The sequence below is a fragment of the Podarcis erhardii genome (genome assembly GCF_964252035.2).
Source record: "Podarcis erhardii genome assembly, chromosome: 3".
Taxonomy (NCBI): domain Eukaryota; kingdom Metazoa; phylum Chordata; class Lepidosauria; order Squamata; family Lacertidae; genus Podarcis; species Podarcis erhardii.
Window position 1 is genome coordinate 50,945,850 of NC_138507.1, and position 19,645 is coordinate 50,965,494.

At 40.2% G+C, this 19,645-nt stretch overlaps 1 protein-coding gene across 2 annotated transcripts in view; it reads right to left on the minus strand.

Annotated features, from left to right (window-relative positions):
* The window catches only part of SCML4 (Scm polycomb group protein like 4), a 71,935-nt gene that overhangs the window by 30,941 nt on the left and 21,349 nt on the right, over positions 1-19,645 (minus strand). For both annotated transcript variants that reach the window (XM_081857277.1, XM_081857276.1), the window contains one exon: positions 8,892-9,103. In XM_081857277.1, coding sequence (XP_081713403.1) covers positions 8,892-9,092 — 201 coding nt within the window. In that variant the 5' untranslated portion in view covers positions 9,093-9,103. The remainder of the gene's footprint in view (positions 1-8,891; positions 9,104-19,645) is intronic.

Here is a 19,645-nt window from a genome sequence, read left to right on the forward strand (position 1 = left end):
CTAATAACAATAACAACTTGCAGGAGAAACTCTCCTGCAAACTGCAGCAACCTGATAGGTGCATAAGGGATAAAGGGGTCTCTCAAGTAACCTGATCCTGAGTGGTACAGGGCCTTATATGTTATACCAACACCTTGAACTTGGTCTGGTAGCAGAATGGCAGCGAGGGCAAATCCTGACAGTAGGGTGTTGCATGCTGACGGGAGTCTGCCACCTTGAGCAACTGATCCGCCACATTCTGCACTGCCAAATGAACCCCAAAGTTAGCCCCACATAGAACACTTGTTCTTACCACAAATGGTAGTACTTCCTTCAAACTAACTTCAACTCTCTAGGCTAGGGAGAACTATAAAGTCTCCATGCTGAAGTTACTGTTATCTGTAATCTCATCCCCGGACAAATACTTTATAAAGAACGAGGTGATTGTTCAGACAACAAAAATTGTTTTATAAATTCATTAGCATTTTGGTGTACATTTCTCTTAATATGCACATTTTTGTATGTAAATTTGACTAAATATAATGCAATTTGTGTTATTTTCACTATGTATTTTCATGTATACTTTCTCTCATTTCTTGTGCTCCACCTTGGCCACTGAGATCTTCTCATGGGGCAGTTTTGGTGGTCCTCCATACCTCTGAGATTTGTTTAGCTTTTATGAGAAACTAAGTAGTCAGGGGGGCAGCTCCTGCCCTGTGGAACTCCTTGCCAACAAAAGTTCAACGGGAGTCATTCTTGCTTTCTTCTCAATGTCTTTTCAAAACTGCATTGTTCAGACTGGCCTGTGGAAATCTTCTACCAGCCAATTTTTATTTATATGTTATTGATTGTTTTTACTGGTGTTACTGTAATGTTGTGTTTTTGAGTTGAACCCAGATTTTTTATATCTTATATGAAAGTGTGATGTATAAATATTTAAGTGAATAAAATAAAAACAAGATATGCACATTAATGCACATTTTTTGGTTGGAGCACTGCCTTGCAAAATTCTGATGGATAGCTGTGTTTTGGTTCATTTATTGTTTCAGAAAGTGCAAATAGGGGAGGTTTGCCTTTAAATGCAACCTGAATGGAATTGCTACCCCACCCTTCCACAACACAGATCCAGTGTAAGGGCTCTGCCTTCTGCCTAAGGCTTCTGTATCTCTTGAGCTTAGGAATGATTTGAGAAACCTGTACATCTCTGCTTTCTGCGTAATAAAAATATATTTATGTAATAAAGACATGAGTATACAAAGCTGTGGAAAAACCTATCCAGTGTAAAGAGACTTTTCAAGAAGACAATCAAAAGCAATGGAGGAGAAAATTGCATGTTACAAGTCCTAATTTGGATCTGATGAAGACTTCACGGAACACAATAAATCAGTAAGTGAAATGATCCCTTTGTCTGAGAAAACGGAGATCACCGGATATAAGTAATGTGCTTTTGCATGCTCCCTCCTACCTCTCAAATACTTTTTTTAAAAAATCAAGCAGGAATAACTAAACAACTATTTTTACTCTGTTATGTTTTCTCCCTCCATCAACGGACATAAAGAAGAACCTATAAGGATTCCTTTGGACATGAAAATGTACCTGAAGGCCACTTGAGAACTTATGCTGTTGCAACTTGTTACATGGGATTTCAGGCTCATTGTCATTTTAAGCAAGACTTTAGTCACCCCTTTGGGGGTTGGCCCATGACAGAACCCTGCCACCTCACACTATGCCAGTACCAAATAGACGGTTCTTGAGATCTGGGAACCCACAAGTCATTAGCACCAATAGTCTCTGCAGCTACATGGGACACGGGTAGTGCTGTGGTCTAAACCACCAAGCCTCTTGGGCTTGCCGATCACAAGGTTGGCAATTTGAATCTGAACAACGGGGGTGAGTTCCCATTGCTCTGTCCCAGCTTCTGCCAACCTAGCGGTTCGAAAGCTTATCAGAGCAAGTAGATAAATAGCTACTTAATCCTCCAGGGGTCCTTTACCTTTACCTGCAGCCACACAGTTCTTAACACTATCCCAACTTTCTGTTGCAGCAAGGTGGAAAGGCCTTTAGGCAAAATTCAACCAGCAGCCAGGTGGCTGCAGGTGGGAGGAGACAATGGGAACCTTTACTGCCATGAAGTTTGTTAAGTTATCACAGGACCCAAACTTCATTGTCTCAGCTGCTCTCTTACATGTCCTTTATTAGTGCGGTTTGTTCCAACCAATATCCTAACACTTCATGTCTCAGCTGTTCTCAGTCACTCACAGAGTCTGCCAAGCTACTTTGTCACTGCCACAGTGGAAGTGACAGCTACCCATAAAAAGCAATAGAGAAAGGCAAGATTTTAGCACAGCTGCGATTGGATAGCAGTGTCTGCTCCTGTCAAACAAAGAGAGGACTTTCTTTTGGTGTTCAGCCTGGAAGCTCCCTCTCCAGACAGAGATGAGGTGCTCCGAAATGTTCTTACCTCTATGCTCCCAACCTCAAAGGTCCTGGTCCCTATCAGCCAATGTTTGGGCAGTATTATCCTTATTTCCTTTTAAATTTGAAAAAATTAAGGATATCCCATGATATCCTTAGGGAATCCCTTAGTCACATAGAAACCACTCTTATTTTGGGGTGGCCCCATACAGCCCCAAAGCATAGAGACACTTTACTGCAACTCTAGATGGGAAGTTATTATGCTAGAACCCAAAGAGTCATTCCATGAAACAAAGCTACTAACCAAAATGATGGGAGTTTATGTGGGAGTATCAAAATGTCCCAAGTTCAATCCCTAACATCTTCAGGTAGGACTGGGAGAGACTCTAGCCTGAAACCCTATAGATCTGCTGCCATCGGGGCAGACAATACCAAGCTTGATGGATCAATGGTCACACTCAGTGTGATTTGCTATGTTCCTAGAAACAAGGCTTCATAAATACGATAGATATTTTATGCCAGGGATGGGCAACCTGTAGCTCTCCAGATGTTGTTGGACTCCAACTCCCACCATCACCTTGACCAAAAGCCACACTGGCTGTGGCTGAAGGGAGTTGAAGTGCAACAACATTAGAGTGAGTGGGGGACTTGAGACAGGCATCATGGCCTTATGATAAATATCACACAGATCTGGTGGTCATTGTTGTTGTTGTTGTCATTTAGTCGTGTCCGACTCTTCGTGACCCCATGGACCAGAGCACGCCAGGCACTCCTGTCTTCCACTGCCTGCCGCAATTTGGTCAAACTCATGTTCGTAGCTTCGAGAACGCTGTCCAACCATCTCGTCCTCTGTCGTCCCCTTCTCCTTGTGCCCTCAATCTTTCCCAACATCAGGGTCTTTTCCAGGGAGTCTTCTCTTCTCATGAGGTGGCCAAAGTATTGGAGCCTCAGCTTCAGGATCTGTCCTTCCAGGGCTTTTTTCCTTAAGAATGGATAGGTTTGATCTTCTTGCAGTCCATGGGACTCTCAAGAGTCTCCTCCAGCACCATAATTCAAAAGCATTGATTCTTCGGCGATCAGCTTTCTTTATGGTCTTTCTTTCTGGTGGTCATAGCACATGTTAATGACCTCCAATTTGTCTGGAGCACTTATCCTGCCATTTGAAACGGCTTATCCTGTTTTTGTTTTCTTTAATGCTGATAGGATTTAACTTTTGATATGTTTATATGGTGAAGAGAATGACAGCACAAAAGACTACGCACAATACCCAAGGCACTTGCTCCAGTCAAGTGAAAGAGGCAATGTGGCGAGGGCAAGAAAATGACACATAGCAGAAGCCGTCAAAGCCAATGCATTCCTTCAGCCTCAGTTAAGAGAAAGGTTTAGGCAGGAGGGGAGGGGAGAGAGAAAAGCCATGAAGCTAAACAAAGGCAGACATTTACAGCGGTTATCTATTAAGCTAAACAGAGGCAAACGTTTATAGTTGTCGGCTGAAGGAATCTTGATAAAAATCTTGTAAGAAGGCTGGTGCCAAAATGAGTAAGTGTGGGTGCCTAATATACTGCGGCTGCTAAATAAATTTTAGCTAGTAGTAAGCAGCAGGTATAACATCAGAGGGAAGATATTGCAACAGCCGCTGCTTTCTGTACTGCAGAGGGAAAGAAACTTTTTTTTCTTTTTTGTATGCTGGGACTCCTATTGCTCCATTTCTATTCCATCTGCATGGGCTGCCTATTTGATTACAAGCTCAATTTATTGTACAGGTGTTAAACATTAATGGTATAAAAGGCTTGGGGCCAGATTACCTGAGAAACTGGCCTTCTCCCACCTGGACTTTAAAAGCAGCAGCAAAGGCCCTGCTCTCTGTCCCAGATACCTGTGAGATCAAAATGGTGAGGAGGAAAGACAGGTCCTTTCCAGCAGCAGTGCCAGCACTATGGGATGCTTTGCCAGCAGAGATCCACGACAGCTTCTTCCATCCTCTCCTCTTCTTCAGTGTGGTGTAGTGGTTAAGAGCGGTAGTCTCGTAATCTGGTGAACTGGGTTCGCGTCTCCGCTCCTCCACATGCAGCAGCTGGGTGACCTTGGGCCAGTCACACTTCTCTGAAGTCTCTCAGCCCCACTCACCTCACAGAGTGTTTGTTGTGGGGGAGGAAGGGAAAGGAGAATGTTAGCCGCTTTGAGACTCCTTCGGGTAGTGATAAAGCGGGATATCAAATCCAAACTCTTCTTCTTCTTCACCTGTTTTCAAGCAACTAATGAACACTGTTTTATGATGTAGGTTTTAAATTTATTCACTTGTTTATTAAATTTATACCCCAACCTCCATCCCAAAGGACCGCAGGGCTGCTAATGCTTTCAGATTCTTACCTATATCTGTTTTAATTATTCTGATGGTTTTAATGCAGGGCTAGAGAACTTACTTTTTTCAGCCTGAAGGCTACAACTTTCTATGGGCCTGGGCCTAATAATAATAATAATAATAATAATAATAATAATAATAATAATAGGTACGTTCTTCTCTCTATAAAATTTTGGTTAGTAGAAGGGGTTGGAGTGATGTTGATTTGGGGATAAATGCTGGCCATGCCTGCTGTGCTTGCTATTCTTCCCTGTAATATATACTCAGCCTATACATTTGCAAAATGGTTACAAAGACACCACCATGTACAATATTTTCTCCTTCGAAGGAAATTGATCCAGCAGTATCTGATTTATCTAAATGAGCTTTCTTGGAGATCAATTTCCTGATCGATCAGTCTCCATGGAGATCAGTTACCTGACCAACTAGAAAAATATAATTATATGGATGCATTTAGCACCAAATGTAACAGAGGGGTGCCACAATGGAACTGAAATGCTGAGTTGGGGCCATGGCTCCATTCCATGAGTGGGTTAGTAATGGACATCAATAGCCTCTATAGGCTCTGAGGTCTGTGTAGATCAATTGTTTCAATGCAACATCTTGGCTATTCATCTTCCACCAAGCAATAGGCTTTTAGGCTGCACTCTAGGTTAGATGCACACAACTAACTAGAGTAACCCACAGGCATCAGTGAGAGACCACTATAAGAAAAAATGGGGAGGGCGAACTAAAACTTCATGTCTGTCTTTATCTATCTATAACGTGCTAATTATTCCAGTCGTGAAGGTTTAATGGTAACTGGAAAAGTCAGATCTATACAGGGGACAATAAAGATGCCTTTGTTGGCATCTATGGATTTATTGCAAACTTCCATCAAAATAAAATTTAACCCAGATTGTAAATTCATTTTTTTGTAACGTACAGACACAAATTGATCCATCTGTTCTGTAATAATCCAACATCCAGTTGCCATAAAGAAGTTGGTCGCCTGCCATTTGAGCATGCAAGAGCTTTTAAAAATGCACATAAAAGTCTCATGGAAGCAGGAACCCATGCTATTTGGGAGCTAATTAAATCAAGAGATCTACCCGTCACAAATGTATTCTGACTCTAGCAGCAAGTGCATTGTGATTGAGAGCTGTATGCTTTAGCAGTGGGGACCATATCCAACAGAAAGGCTTCTTGCTGAAATGTTGCTTCGATGTACAAATCTTCCAATGCTAATGAAAAGCACAAAGTCAGATGTGTTGAGCATTACAGATTGCTGTTGTCAGCCTCAGAACCTGGAGCCATTGTTTACTAGAGAATGTCTTACTTTTGGTCTCCATTCATCAAGAAACAGCATCACCCCCGAACTTGCTAGTCTTACAGGTTAGATGACAGAAATGATTGCATTAAACCAGTCCCCATAAATAATGAATGATCTTCAATTTACTGCCTCCTTTTTTTTTTTTTTTTGGTTTTTTTTTTTTGCCTCACTTCTATATTTGGTAGCAAATAAAAGGCTTCGCACATGAAGAAAAGGGCATGCATCTTTGTCAGGTTTCACTAAAACAATTATGTAAAACACCTCAAACTTTCCTTTTGCTGGAGGAGGTGAAATTTGACCTTGCAAAGATTTGTCCCAAATTCTATTGTTATAGGAGCACAGAAAACCAAGTACTATTTGGAAGTGGCGATAGGAAAAGCTGTAAATTTTGGTTTCTCGTTTTTCCATTTTTCCATTCAATTCATCACATTTCCACATCAGCTTGCAATTTTTGAAAAACCTCATCAGAATTTTGGTGTGAATTTTTCCTAATGCACATATTTTTGTATTATGCAATAATCACACTTTTCCAGAGTCATTTCTCTTTTATGGTGCATTTTGTATGCTTTTGCCAATAATATGTGTATTTTGATGCACATTTTACCCTCGTAGATGAACATTTGTATGCATTACAATGGTACCTCTAGTTGCGGACACGATCCGCTCCAGGGTGCCGTTCGCAACCCGAAAAGTCCGCAACTAGAGCAGCGCTTCTGTGCAAGTGCGGAGCGCGATAGAGCACTTCTGCACATGTGCAAAGCGTGCAGAACACTTATGCGTGCGTGCGGTGAAACCCGGAATTATACACTTCCAGGTTCGCCGCGTTCACAGGCCAAATAGACGCAACATGAACTGAACGCAACATAAGGTATGACTGTACAGTACTTGGTTGGAAAACTGCATTTCAAAATATGGAAAAGTGTGAATTATGAAAGATAGTTGAGTTTTCATTACAGTGGTACCTCAGGTTAAGTACTTAATTCGTTCCGGAGGTCTGTTCTTAACCTGAAACTGTTCTTAACCTGAAGCACCACTTTAGCTAATGGGGCCTCCCGCTGCCGCCACGCCGCCGGAGCACGATTTCTGTTCTCATCCTGAAGCAAAGTTCTTAACCCGAGGTACTATTTCTGGGTTAGTGGAGTCTGTAAGCTGAAGCGTATGTAACCTGAAGTGTATGTAACCCGAGGTACCACTGTATTGTATTGTTTCAGAAAGTGAAAATAAGGAAGGTTTGCCTTTAAATGGCACTGAATTGAATTTCTTCTCTATCCTTACTTGGAAAGCATTTAATAGTGGTTTGAATTTCTTGTGCCCCATAATGCAATGGACAGCAGCTTATACAGGACACATGAGTTGGGTGCAAAAGTTCCCTTTCTCTCTCAGAAGGAGCCCTCCTTTGATAAATGGATTCCTTTCACTGAATGAAGGTCTCCCTTCTGTCAGAGGAAACTGCTTCTGGCTGAGAAAGGTGACCTTTGGATGTAACCTAGCTTGTCAGCTGCTTTCAAAGCAGTCTATAGTCTACACTAGAAATCAAATATCTGCATCAGTCTGGATTCTGTGACCTGCATAAACATATCAATTTAGCAAATGCAGATTTTAAAAAAACCAAAACCCAAATGCTTATTTACAGCTTCTCTTCCATCTTTCCATCCTGTTGGGTGTTTCAAGTGGCTCACAACATTTTTGAAACAACCAATCAGCTTCAATAAAAGTGCATTAAAATAGGAATCTGAAACCAACCACTGAACTCATTTATTCCAAGCAATATCTTGTTTGCCTTCTTAAGTTCTCAGCAGATTTTGTACACCAGAAAGAACCCTGAAGTAATATTTCATGGTCTATCAGTTGCTAGAGTGGTTTATGCTTGTTGGATATGTAAGGAGATGCCTGTGAAATAAGAATGGCTTGGGAAACTGTGGGATATTATGTAAATGATCAAATGCAGGAGAATTCATTAACTAATTATAGAGCCCAGTAGTTGTTTTTAGTTTTGTGTTTTTTTAAAAAAAAAACCACAACCCAATGTGAATAGTGAAGCCACTTACAGAGGGTAATATTCTGCTTATCATTAATTATTTTACCTTACAGAAGTATGGTGGTATATAAATTACCTAAATATGGAGGATAGTTTTAACTTTTGTGTGTTTTGATAATTCCCTCTCCTGAACACTTTGACCACGAAATTATTGTCTTAAACCAGAATCATATCTCAGCAAACAGAGCTTTCTTTGAAAAATTTTCACAATAGCCATTTCCCATTGCTGGACATGTGCTCTCCTGTTTGGTTTAAAGCAGTGGTTTAGCTCTTCAGCAGTCAGAATTGCTGTAGCGAAAAGGAAAAAGAAACACCACCTGAAATCCTTGGTACCGTGACTGAACAGCAAGCAACCAAGGAAGAACCAGTGGTGGTGGAAGACTAGTTTGCTACACTGCATGTCCATAGAATCTTCTGAATGTCTGTACTGGCATGAGCCAACGAGGGTGTTAGCCTGAACAGGCTGCTAAGGATTCTGCACTACTGCCCTTCCTGCTTCTTAACCACACAGCAGCAGCAAGAAGGAGGAGTATGAATCTCCTTCCGCCTTCTCACATTGGCACATGTGTTCATGCCACATGGATATATTCCAAATATCAAGGAGAGGCTAACATGTGGCCTTCAGGATTTTGATGACCTGCAGCTCCTAGCATCCCTGCCAGTGGGTCAAGCTGGCTGTAGGCTGGTGGAAGATGGAGACCAGCAATATCCAGAAGGCCACAGACTAGCTACAAGACAAAAAGACAAACATCATAGCTACTTAATGAGCCGGTAGGATGGCATACCTTGTATCCAGGTTTCCTCCCTCGCTTCTTTGGAATCTTCACAACAGGCAGAGAACCAGCTGGTGCAGAATAGAGGTTATGAACAGCCATTTTCATAGGCGTCGAATGGAGCGGGGGTCTTCCTCTTTTTCGACCTGGTATTCTGGGAGACTGCATGTCCACAGTATCCAGTCTTGGAGGCAGTGATGGCAAATGATTCATAAGTAAAGGAGCTGTAATTTAATAATAATAAAAAGTTATATTGTTGAAAATGGGGGTGGGTGGGGAAGAGAGAACCACAAACAAATTTTGTAAGCAAGGTAGAGAAATGGTCACCATCCATCTCCCATAGTGGTCCCTCCCTCTCCCAGCTAGCACCGCAGGGGTGTCTGAAGGACCATCTTCCTCCATTACATTTTATCGTTATCACCAATGTCATGGGAAAAGTAATGTGCCCATCCACAATGACAGAACACACTTCTAATCACAGTGGGTTCAATCCAGACTGCTATTTCTGAGCTGAAAGGCCCCTTCTGCTCACAGAAGTCTTTCAATGTAATGGAGGAAACCCACGGGAAAAAGGGGATGAATCAATTTCCTCTTATCCCCCCTCCCCTTCTCTACAGTCCCCACCCTGTTGTGGGAGCATGCCTCAATCCCTCTAGTCAGATTTTTGGAAGGACTGTGGGGCAGCGAAATAAGCAAAGGTCTCTGTAATGTATGCATTATCAACTAAATACTTGAAATATGGCCCCTTTAAGAGAAACAGCTATGACCCAGGGGGGCCAACTTCTGGACAGCAGACTCACAGGTATCCCCTGGCTAGAGTGTTAGTTTCTGCTTCGTGCAGGCTCCCAGGCCTCATCAAGAATAAAACTCAATAGCCATTACCTCAGCTTCTAGTGTGTTCCTATAGAAGGACACCTGTTCACCTTCCACTGCCCAGAGGATGCTCCTGCTAGTAGGAGCAAAACCTGGAGCCAAGCCACTAACCATGGAAAGGACGGTTTCTGCATGGCTGGAACAGAGACTTCTGTATAGATGTAAAACTTGTATCTGTTGCTCCACCCACTTTTTTACTTTAGTCATGGCCACTTTTGCATTTGGCTGTTGACAGGTGGACCCAGGACAGTTGTCTTTGGACTGAAAAAGGTTCCCCATTCCTTCTTTAATCTATGGATTAAGGACACATCTGTCTGCAGCTTGCACTGTGCAATACCATCATGCCTCATAGCTTCCCACATCTTGGTTAAGTTTGGTGTGAATGCTCAGTTCTAGGAGATGCTTGCATATTAGGTGTTGCCTATAGAATTGCCATACTTTATTGACTCCATTTCTAAAGAACTTCTACATGATTTCATCTCAGGTCATTGTCCTCCTGCAACTTTCCTATGCTCCATTTGTCCAACTTTTTTAAAAAAATAACAGAACACTAGCACAATTTCCACAGGTCTCTATCACTACCCTTCCTTCTATTTAAAAGATGCGTCATTTTGATGTTTATAGGTTGAGCCTATCTCTTGCATCCATCCTTCAGCTGCCACTATCAGCCAGCACCATTTCAGCCATGTATTTCTTAAATCAGCACTTCAATTTCTGCTTATTTTACTCATTCTTTAAAAACTATTACAATATTGATGCAATAATGTGCTTTAGCACACGCAGACAAAACACATTTTTCCCTCCACAAAGCAAAGAGTAAACAATCCTTAAATCTTAAAATGAGAGATACAACTGTTTGGCTTGACCTGGAAATTATCATTTTAGACCTCGCAGCTCTTCTTCTCCATCTCTGATGCACACAGGCTAGCTAAAGTTATCCAAATGGTGAGAGAAATGCACTTTGCAAATGGCTAGAAAAATCTCCATGTTACATGAAAGTTCCCAGACTGATTGTTGGCATTGAAAACTGCTTTTGGCCTCAGACAAGGTGAGACTCAGGCACAGTGACCAATGGCTTGTTTGTAGCATGTAGTATTAATCCCCATCACATTGAGGTTAATATATTGGAGAAGCCAGAAAATATGACATGAAATTATTGTAGATGACACCAATAAGGCTTCCATAATTATGAATGTATTTACGCAAAATGATCCTTAGAAAAAGGTGCAGAGATGACTCCAATTTTGTGCTGAAGCAAATGCATTTGTTTTTGAAGCTACTCAATAATAGATCTTTTAAACAGAGTTACAGGCACTTACTCTGCTCAGATAGATCCATTATACGCTGTAAGATTTGAAGATTGGTTATAACACCATTAACACCAGCTGTCCAAAACTCTCAAACACATGGTAAAAGGTCTAACATCATATAAAACCACATGCTGAGTAAAGAAGGATGGTAAATACAAAGAGGCTAAATTAATAGATTGCCTAGAAATGATGTGATAAGGCTGCAGAGACAGACCCCACCAGCTTTTTACACACACATTCTATTGATATAATTTTTTCTCTTTCAAAGTAGAGATTTCCGATAATTGTGCAGGACTTTTCCCCTCCTCACATCCAGACATAGTCACAATAGGAAAAGCACACAGAAAGCAAAAGGTTGGTTCATAAGAGAAGATCAGCTCACCAAAATCCACATTTGGGCAATACCTTTATCAGAACTAACAAAAATGGCATAAAATAAGGGCAATTTTTCTCCAGCTCTCTTTGGCAAGATGTTACACAAAGCAGGAAGTAGTGGGACAAGGAAAAATCCTAAGAAAAAAATTCCAGCAATTAGGGTCAGGTGCTCTAGCCAGCAGTCAGCTTTCAGGCTCATTTCCAAGATGGAAACTACATACCGAATAAGTCTCTGCTGGGTGGTGTATATCATACAACAAAGATTCTGAGACACAGAAACAACGGCTGCTCTCCGTTTTTGAAAGCACAAAGGTTACCCAGATCTGTGGCATGCCGTAATGGAAACACATTGGTTCCTGGTTAGACAGAAAGCAGAAGTAAAGAGAGGCTGGGCCTTTGTGGATTGGTCTTACACGCAGGGATATCTGCAGGAGTTTTTCCAGAGGAGGGCAAGGTAAAATATGGAAAGTGAGGAGCAGGCTAGCTTCTCAGAAAAAATGAGAAGACTATGCCAGAAACATACAAGGAAGGAAGGTAGGAAGGTTGGGATCTGTGGATATTGGAAGTGCAATTTCCCCTTGACCCTAGTCCCTGGATGGCCATGCTTTAATGTAACAACAGTTTCTTACTCTACTTTTTGAAATGTCAGAGTGTGGTGCTAGAAAGTGTTGTAGCTGTATTGACATTTAAAATTGTATTTTATGTCTTCCTGTTAGAGTCACTTCTAAAGAGATTATAGTTTCTGCTTGCTTCTCTTCATACTGTTATCGAATGTTATATTCAGATTGTTACTTTTACTGATTGTTTATTTGCTTATGCTGATTGGTTTATATTGTTAGTCATTTTGGGTTTCTTTGGAAAATAAGTTCTAATATAATTTATTGTCACCCTCATTATGATAAAGAGACACACAGGGGCTTTAGAAAGACAGGGTAACAATCCTTATATAGATAAATAGTCCACAGTTCAATTCCAAATGGTTCTCTGGGCAGGTAATATTTAAAACAATAAATTGAAAGAATAGCCATCAATATTAAAATATAAAGCAGTGAGACATTAAAAACAGTGGCAGTTCTGAAAACCAAGCAACAGCCAGTAGGATTTTTTAAAGCACCAAAATATATAGCAATAACTAAAAAGTCTCAGCAAATTAAAAAAATTAATTACCTTATGCCAGAAAATAATAAGGAACGTGGATATATTCAAAGTTGGTATTCAACTTGATGGGAAGCCTAGTGAAAGAGGTGGTAGTCGGATCACAGCCCATCTTTAGGTGTCACCAAGATGGCTGGTAAGCAGCTTTATCACACTTCACACAAAATATCTAATCATATTTAGAGCTGGAAAACCCTGAGTAAGTTACTAGGTTGAGCTCTTATTTCCAGGAAAACATCTTTATTATATATTTATTCATATCCCATCTTTTCCCCTGAAAGGATTCAAGGCTGCTTAAAAATAAGAATTGCTAACAACACAGGAAAAACAGTAATTAAAAAACAATTAAACATTAATGGGATTAATGGGATTAATTAATAGAACTAAAACGATATACATAGATAAAGGAAAGCAAAGGAAAACCACCCTGGCCCCAACCATTGCTACACTTTCACCTAATCTACACGTTTGTACACATTAATTGGTAGGAGAACTGCATTGCAAAATACAGGAAAGTGTGGATTTTGAAGGATGGTTGTATGTCAGTTTGCATATTGTTTCAGAAATTGTGAATTAGGTAAGGCTCCCCTTAATTGCAAACTGAACCAAATTTCCCTCCCACCCCTTTTTTAGGCATCTGCTGAGTAATTTGCTTTTCCATGTCATTCATTTTGACTCCTGTGCCATAGAGAATTCCTGATATCTCATCATTACTATTTAGATTCCCTCTGCCTTGTCCCCCCCCCCCCCATTTGAAGCCACCTTACATATATTTGTAAAGCACAGGCATTTTTCTGTTCATCTCATAATCTGGAAGCTCTGAATGTTCCCAAGTCATGTGGATAAATGGGAAACAGAAGAGAAGAGCAGGGGCCATAATTCTACTGCTCATATGTATACATTTGGTTAAATTGTGTCATTTTTTAAAATACTTATTAACTCAAGGCTTGGACCTGTGAAGCGGCATTCCTGCATTGGCAATGTATCCAATTCTTTGGAAGTATTAATCACTAACGTAAACAGAACACACAACCAGATTGGAAATCAGCAATGTCCAAAGAATAGCATCTAAGTTCCTGTCTGCCTTCCACCTCTTGCTAAAAAATAATATGCACTATGTCCATATAGCATCTAACTGATCAACAAAAAATCACAAGCCCAAGCTAGTAAGGAGACAGCAGTTAATTTTCAGGTTCAGTTTCACAGAATAATACTTTCCTATATAGTTAGCTTAACAGAGTTAAAGGTTCCTTTGGAGGACAGGAAATTTGATATTCAGGAGATAATACTTGAAAGAAGCAGAGTTCCTTTCATGTTTCTGAGCCTCATGAATGTGAGAAGTAGTATATAAATTAACCTGTGGTAATAGGCAGCATTAATGCTTTTATGGACTTTTGATATCATTTGCAAAAGGTCAGGATTGTGGAGTTATAAATGAGTTATATTAACCTTCCACTGCAACTCGTATTAATTTTTAAACTTCCAGCTGTATTCCAAGGCAGTGATTCCTAAATCTGGGAGTCAGAGCCAAGGAATGGGTTACTAGAACTTGCTTGCACGTCGTTGTCCGCCCCCCCCCCCCAGCTACATGTTGTTGGTATCCTTGTTAGCAAAAAAGAAAAACCTCTCTATGGGGCTACTCTACAGGTAAACTACATGCAGACTTGCAGTCCTTGGCCAGTACACACAAAATGGCTGCCAAACAGAAGCCATTTCAAACTTCTCCCACCATGACAGATGTCACCACTTTCATACAGGGCTCACTATGTCCGACAGAGCAATTTTTTTTCCACATCTGTATTTGCCCTGGGATTGGAAACATTTTCTCTCTCTGCATAAGACCCTTCTTCATTTTAACTGCTTACTTACTGAATGGAGACAAGACTAGAAGGAGCCACAAAATGGCACACAGCAGCTCTTTTGCTTCCTACACTGTAACAATGAGTAAAGAAGCTGCCATTTTGTTGAAAGGCTATACTTGGGGACAAGAAAGGTATGCATAGTTGATGTATAAGCAGGGGAATTTTGTGTCTGTGGTACCTAAGGTTTTCTTCTTTTTTGCAAGTTTCTCTCAAAACTACTTGTAAAAAGTAATTGCAATCACCACCTCTTCTCGTAAAAATCTCACAGGGAATGACCACAGAATGGAACAAACTATATTTGTTTCTGTTCTTTCATTAATAGCATCCTATGTGCATTCATCTCCCTGCATTCTGAAGTTTCCACTGAGGAATTCAAACAGTCGATGGAGGGGACGGAAGAAATGTTGAAACCAGTGATTTTCTCGTTGTTTCAACATGACCTAATTGACTGCATGTTTTGATATGTGACAAATGCACAGTGCGATTGCAACTTTCCACCTCCTGGCGCAAGCCAAATTTCATAAATTTCTCAGGAGGTGGTGATTTTGATCTTGCCACACATCTCTGATATGTCAGGACATTCAAATCACTTGTCTCCATGCCCACAATTTTATCACAGGTATTTTTATCACGTCGCACACCACTTCAGCTGTTCACCTGAATATACCCACAGAAAATTCACAGTCCAGACATGGGAGTGGGGGAAAGGAAAATAAGATATTATTAATTACAGATGGGGAGAACACATCCCCAGCAGCCTTCTCCATATCATTGTTTTTACTTCTTCTAGGCAACATGGTACTTGCACAATGAGAAATGGGCAGAGCTGAAAAACTATGACAGTGTTAAATAACCTAGCACACATTATGCTTGCATGCATGACAGGTTACATGCATGTTGAAGCCACACAGAGAACTTCACGTCTTTTACGTTCCTGCATGTGCACAGCTCCCTGTGAGGGTGGACTTGGGAAAGTGCAGCACATATAGACAGGGCAGGGATGAATAATTCAGGCAGAGAGAAAAATATCTTCATATTTTCATTTGTGTGTTTGTTTGTTTGTTTGTTTTTTTGTTTGTTTGTTTGTTTAGGGAACCGGGGGGGTTAAATAAAAGCAGCAGCAGGATAGCAACAGCAGGCAACAGGCAGAGAGGAACAATATTTCAGTTCTATATATTGTTGCAGAGCACAGAGGAGCGGCTTCATGTTGTGAACAGTTGACTTGGTGGCTGTGACAAAGAACAACAAGATTACTTCACAAATTGAATCCACACTGCATGCACCTGGTTTGGGCTGAGCTTACTAGCTTTTCATGGTCACCATGTCACAGGATATAAATTATCCCACCTGCGTTTGCATTGAAGCAGAACCCACAATTAAAGTTTTCTGACAGTCCTCAATTGCACCTCCATAGAGTCGTACTTAACTGAGGAGGATTTCTTCCCCAAATCCACCAAGACTTCAGAATTAGTGCTCTGACTGCCTTTGTTCTTTTCCTCACTTCGGGGAAGAAGGAGAATGAGAGTGAATGGGTCCTTGGTGTCATCTCATAGTACATTTTTTTAATAAAAACGCTGAATTCACCAGCAGTGGCACTTTGCTGTCCTTTAGGAGATGTTTCTTTGAAGTATGACACTCCAGTGACAGAAGGAAGAGCAGTAGCTGAATACGCCTCTAACTCAGGTTTGGTTAATGAGCCAGAAGAACCTGAAAGAGTCTTTGAAGGAATGGGACCCAGAGGAGTAGAAGTGACCAACTTCCATTCCTACAGTCTTACCTTTCTTCATTTGGTCTGACATTTTTGTTGAAGACTAGCAGCCTATGGCAATGAATTGACGATGTAAAACTCTACAGACAAGAATGATGTAGACAGGTTTTTTTTAGAAAAAGAAGTAAATATATGAAAAATGTAGCTGACAAGGTCACGTGATTATCAGGATTTGCTAGGTAGTTTGAGTGCATAAAGAGAGAACAGAAAAAGAAAGTATCAAATTCTGGTTTCAGACTTTAAGGGGGGCGGTTGACACACAGGTATATGCCCTATGAAAGAGAGAGAGAGAGAGAGAGACAGAGATAGAGACAGAGAGAGAGAGAGAGAGAGAGAGAGAGAGAGAGAGAGAGAGAGAGAGAGACTAGAATTACTGTGAAATTTTTTAAAAAAACAACAGATTGCTACAGCCAGTCTTTCAAGACATAGACTGAAGTATTTTCTTTATTGTATTTATTGAAATATATGACCCCCCCCCTCTTTTTTTAGTGATTTTAAAGGCAAATCTCATTCTTGTGCCTTTGCAACACAGTGACTCACATAACTGTGAGTGGTCTCTGTCATAATGTTCGGTGAAATTAAAGAAAAATTGCTATGAAACCCTTTCCCATTCTCAACAGTGAGGAACAAGGCCGTACAGTTACCTGGTATGGACAAAGAGTGCTGGTATGATCCAGCCACGGTTAATCCAGCCACAAAATCATGTTGATTTCCATTTGATGGATGTAAGCATATGCTGGTAAATGTTCTTTCCAAAGTCATAGAACTTGGAAGGGACCCTGAGGATCATCTAGTCCAACCCTTTGCAGTGCAGGAATATGCAACTGTCCCACATGGGGAGCAAACCTGCAATCTTGGCGTTATCAGCACCACACTCTAACCATCTGAGCTATATCTTCAGTTAAAGTCCCTTTATCCAAGTTGAAGAAAAAGAAAACACTGAAAATATAGCCATAAGATGCTGGGAATTTTCTTTGCCTTTGTGAATATGATTGATTAGTTATGATTGATTAGTTTAGCTCATGCACTGAGTTCAAGGCCAGTTTTGTTCACTAATAAAATTTATGTTATCATTGTTGCTGCCTACTAGAGGACTAACAAAATTGAGGGGAAAATCTTCCACTGCTGTTCACACATACTATTGTTTACTTCTTAAGTAATCAGTGAAGTGTCTGGGGCTATGCGAGCTGAACCAGTTCTTGGAATATCCCAGGCCATCACTCAGATGTATTTATTATATTGGCATTTGCTCTTCCATGTCTTTTTCTTCCACCACCTCACAACTGGGAGGTTTTTTAAAAAAACAATTAACCAACAAGTAAATATAGCTTGTCACCCAGTGAGTTTCAAGGCTAAGGGGGATTTTGAACCCAAGACTGACTGAGGTAAAAGGCAAATATTCTTGGTGGAATCCAGCATAGCAATCAGATAGCAATCAGATAAACATTCTGTCAGGGAAAGAATTTCCACTTGTGCCACAAAATATTCTTCCCCTCTCCTCCTCCTGAGTGTCCCTAAATCTGTTCTAGGGGCTCCCCCAACCTTCTGGAATGGTTTTGGGGAGGGTGCAGGGCACCCACGTTCAGAGGAAAGGAGGAAAGTCCTGTTACACAAACAGAAATCCTTATGCTGATAGCAGAATACCACCCACTGACTACTATGCAATTTTGGCTCTCTTGTGATATTTGTCACATTATCTAAGAGCTGAACTTGCAAGAGTACATATTTAATAGTGCATATTTTAAATTAATATATTAATGTATTTAAATTAATACACATATTAAATATATTAAGAATGCATATATTAAAAATGTGTTTCTTTCCATTTCTAGCCTATGTTGACAGTATTTTAGGTCTGTGGTGGAGGAACATGCATTGATTGCAAGATGATTGCAAGTTCCCTGAACAAATTGCTGGATACAGAATTATTAGCTTATGATCACTAGACTTATTTTAAGAGTTCAATGGTAAATATTTAATAAGTATTCAATAAGTACTTTGAGGGAGAGTAACAAATGCAGATTTCAGTATTTAAATAATATTTAATGGAGATAATATGCTTCAATACTCTGAATACATCTTCCAGAGGATTTTCTAAGCCTTAGCGGTTTGGCGAGATCCCCCCCTTTTTTTTCAGTGGACTGTTAAATGGACATTTTCGCATCACCCAAAATGAGAAAATGCTTCGTCAAAAAAAAAAAAAAAGACAGATTTGCATAAAATTCATATGTATAGATGCAAGTTTAGAAATAATTACTATAATTTAAATAGAAATACAATGTGAGCAGGTCACCTGCATGCCTGCTCAGTCTGCTACCCAAAGCCTCACCGTAGACTGGCAACTTCAAGGTCTCTCCTGGGCTCCATTTTTATAGCTCATAATCTTTAAACCAGACTTGGATCAGACAGCTTGTTTAACAGACACTCTAAATCCTGTTTAGGGAACACATACCCTATCGCGATAGATAGATAGATAGATAGATAGATAGATAGATAGATAGATAGATAGATAGATGATAGATAGATAGATAGATAGATAGATAGATGATAGATAGACAGACAGACAGACACCTGTAAGACTGTTGAAGGCAGTGTCAAAAGATTTCTGAGTTATTGTTCTCACTGGCTGTGCACATACTACCAGCTTAAAATGCAGCCAGGACATTCTGTCTCTCAATTCTCTTTTCTTTTCTTTTTTCTCATATGTCATGTATTTTGTGTTTTTATACTATAAACTGCCCTTTGGATGAAGGGCAGTACGTAAATTTAATTTATTTTAAAAAATGAAATTCAGATTGAAGCTGTTTTGCAGAAAAACACAAAAAATGCAGTATTTCATATGAGACAACAGGATAGATGTGGATTGTGTACACCACTGCTCAAACCAGTGGCCAGTGTTTCAATCTTCTCTTAATTTACAGTCTGCCTGAAGCATATGGTTAATATGTTTCTGCCCCCTTATGTAAAAAAAAAGAAAAGAAAAGAGGAACTCTAAGTAAAAAGGCAGAATGCATTAGGAGGGTTAAACCTTGCCCTGGAGAAATGGCTATATATTTATAATTATTTAAGTTTATTTCTGCAATTTATATAACTGCTTGATGTACAACAAAAACTCTCAGTGCAATAAAAATGAAAGTCAGTAAAAATCATGAAATCAAATTTAAGCAAGATGCTTGCTGGAATAAAAAAATACATTAAAAATGTATTCAGTAGGTGAGCAGCTCTTCTATATAAAGATGCACAAACAGGAGAGGTCCTGACCAAGGAAACGACTGATTACAGCTTGCTTACTTCAGGGCTGACAGCTGGGATAAATATCCCATCCAGTGAACAGATGAGCTGACTTCAAGCGCAGACTACAGAGCCTGTCCTTTTCTGAGAGAAGTAAAACAGAAACCATTTACTTATGATATCTGAGTACTT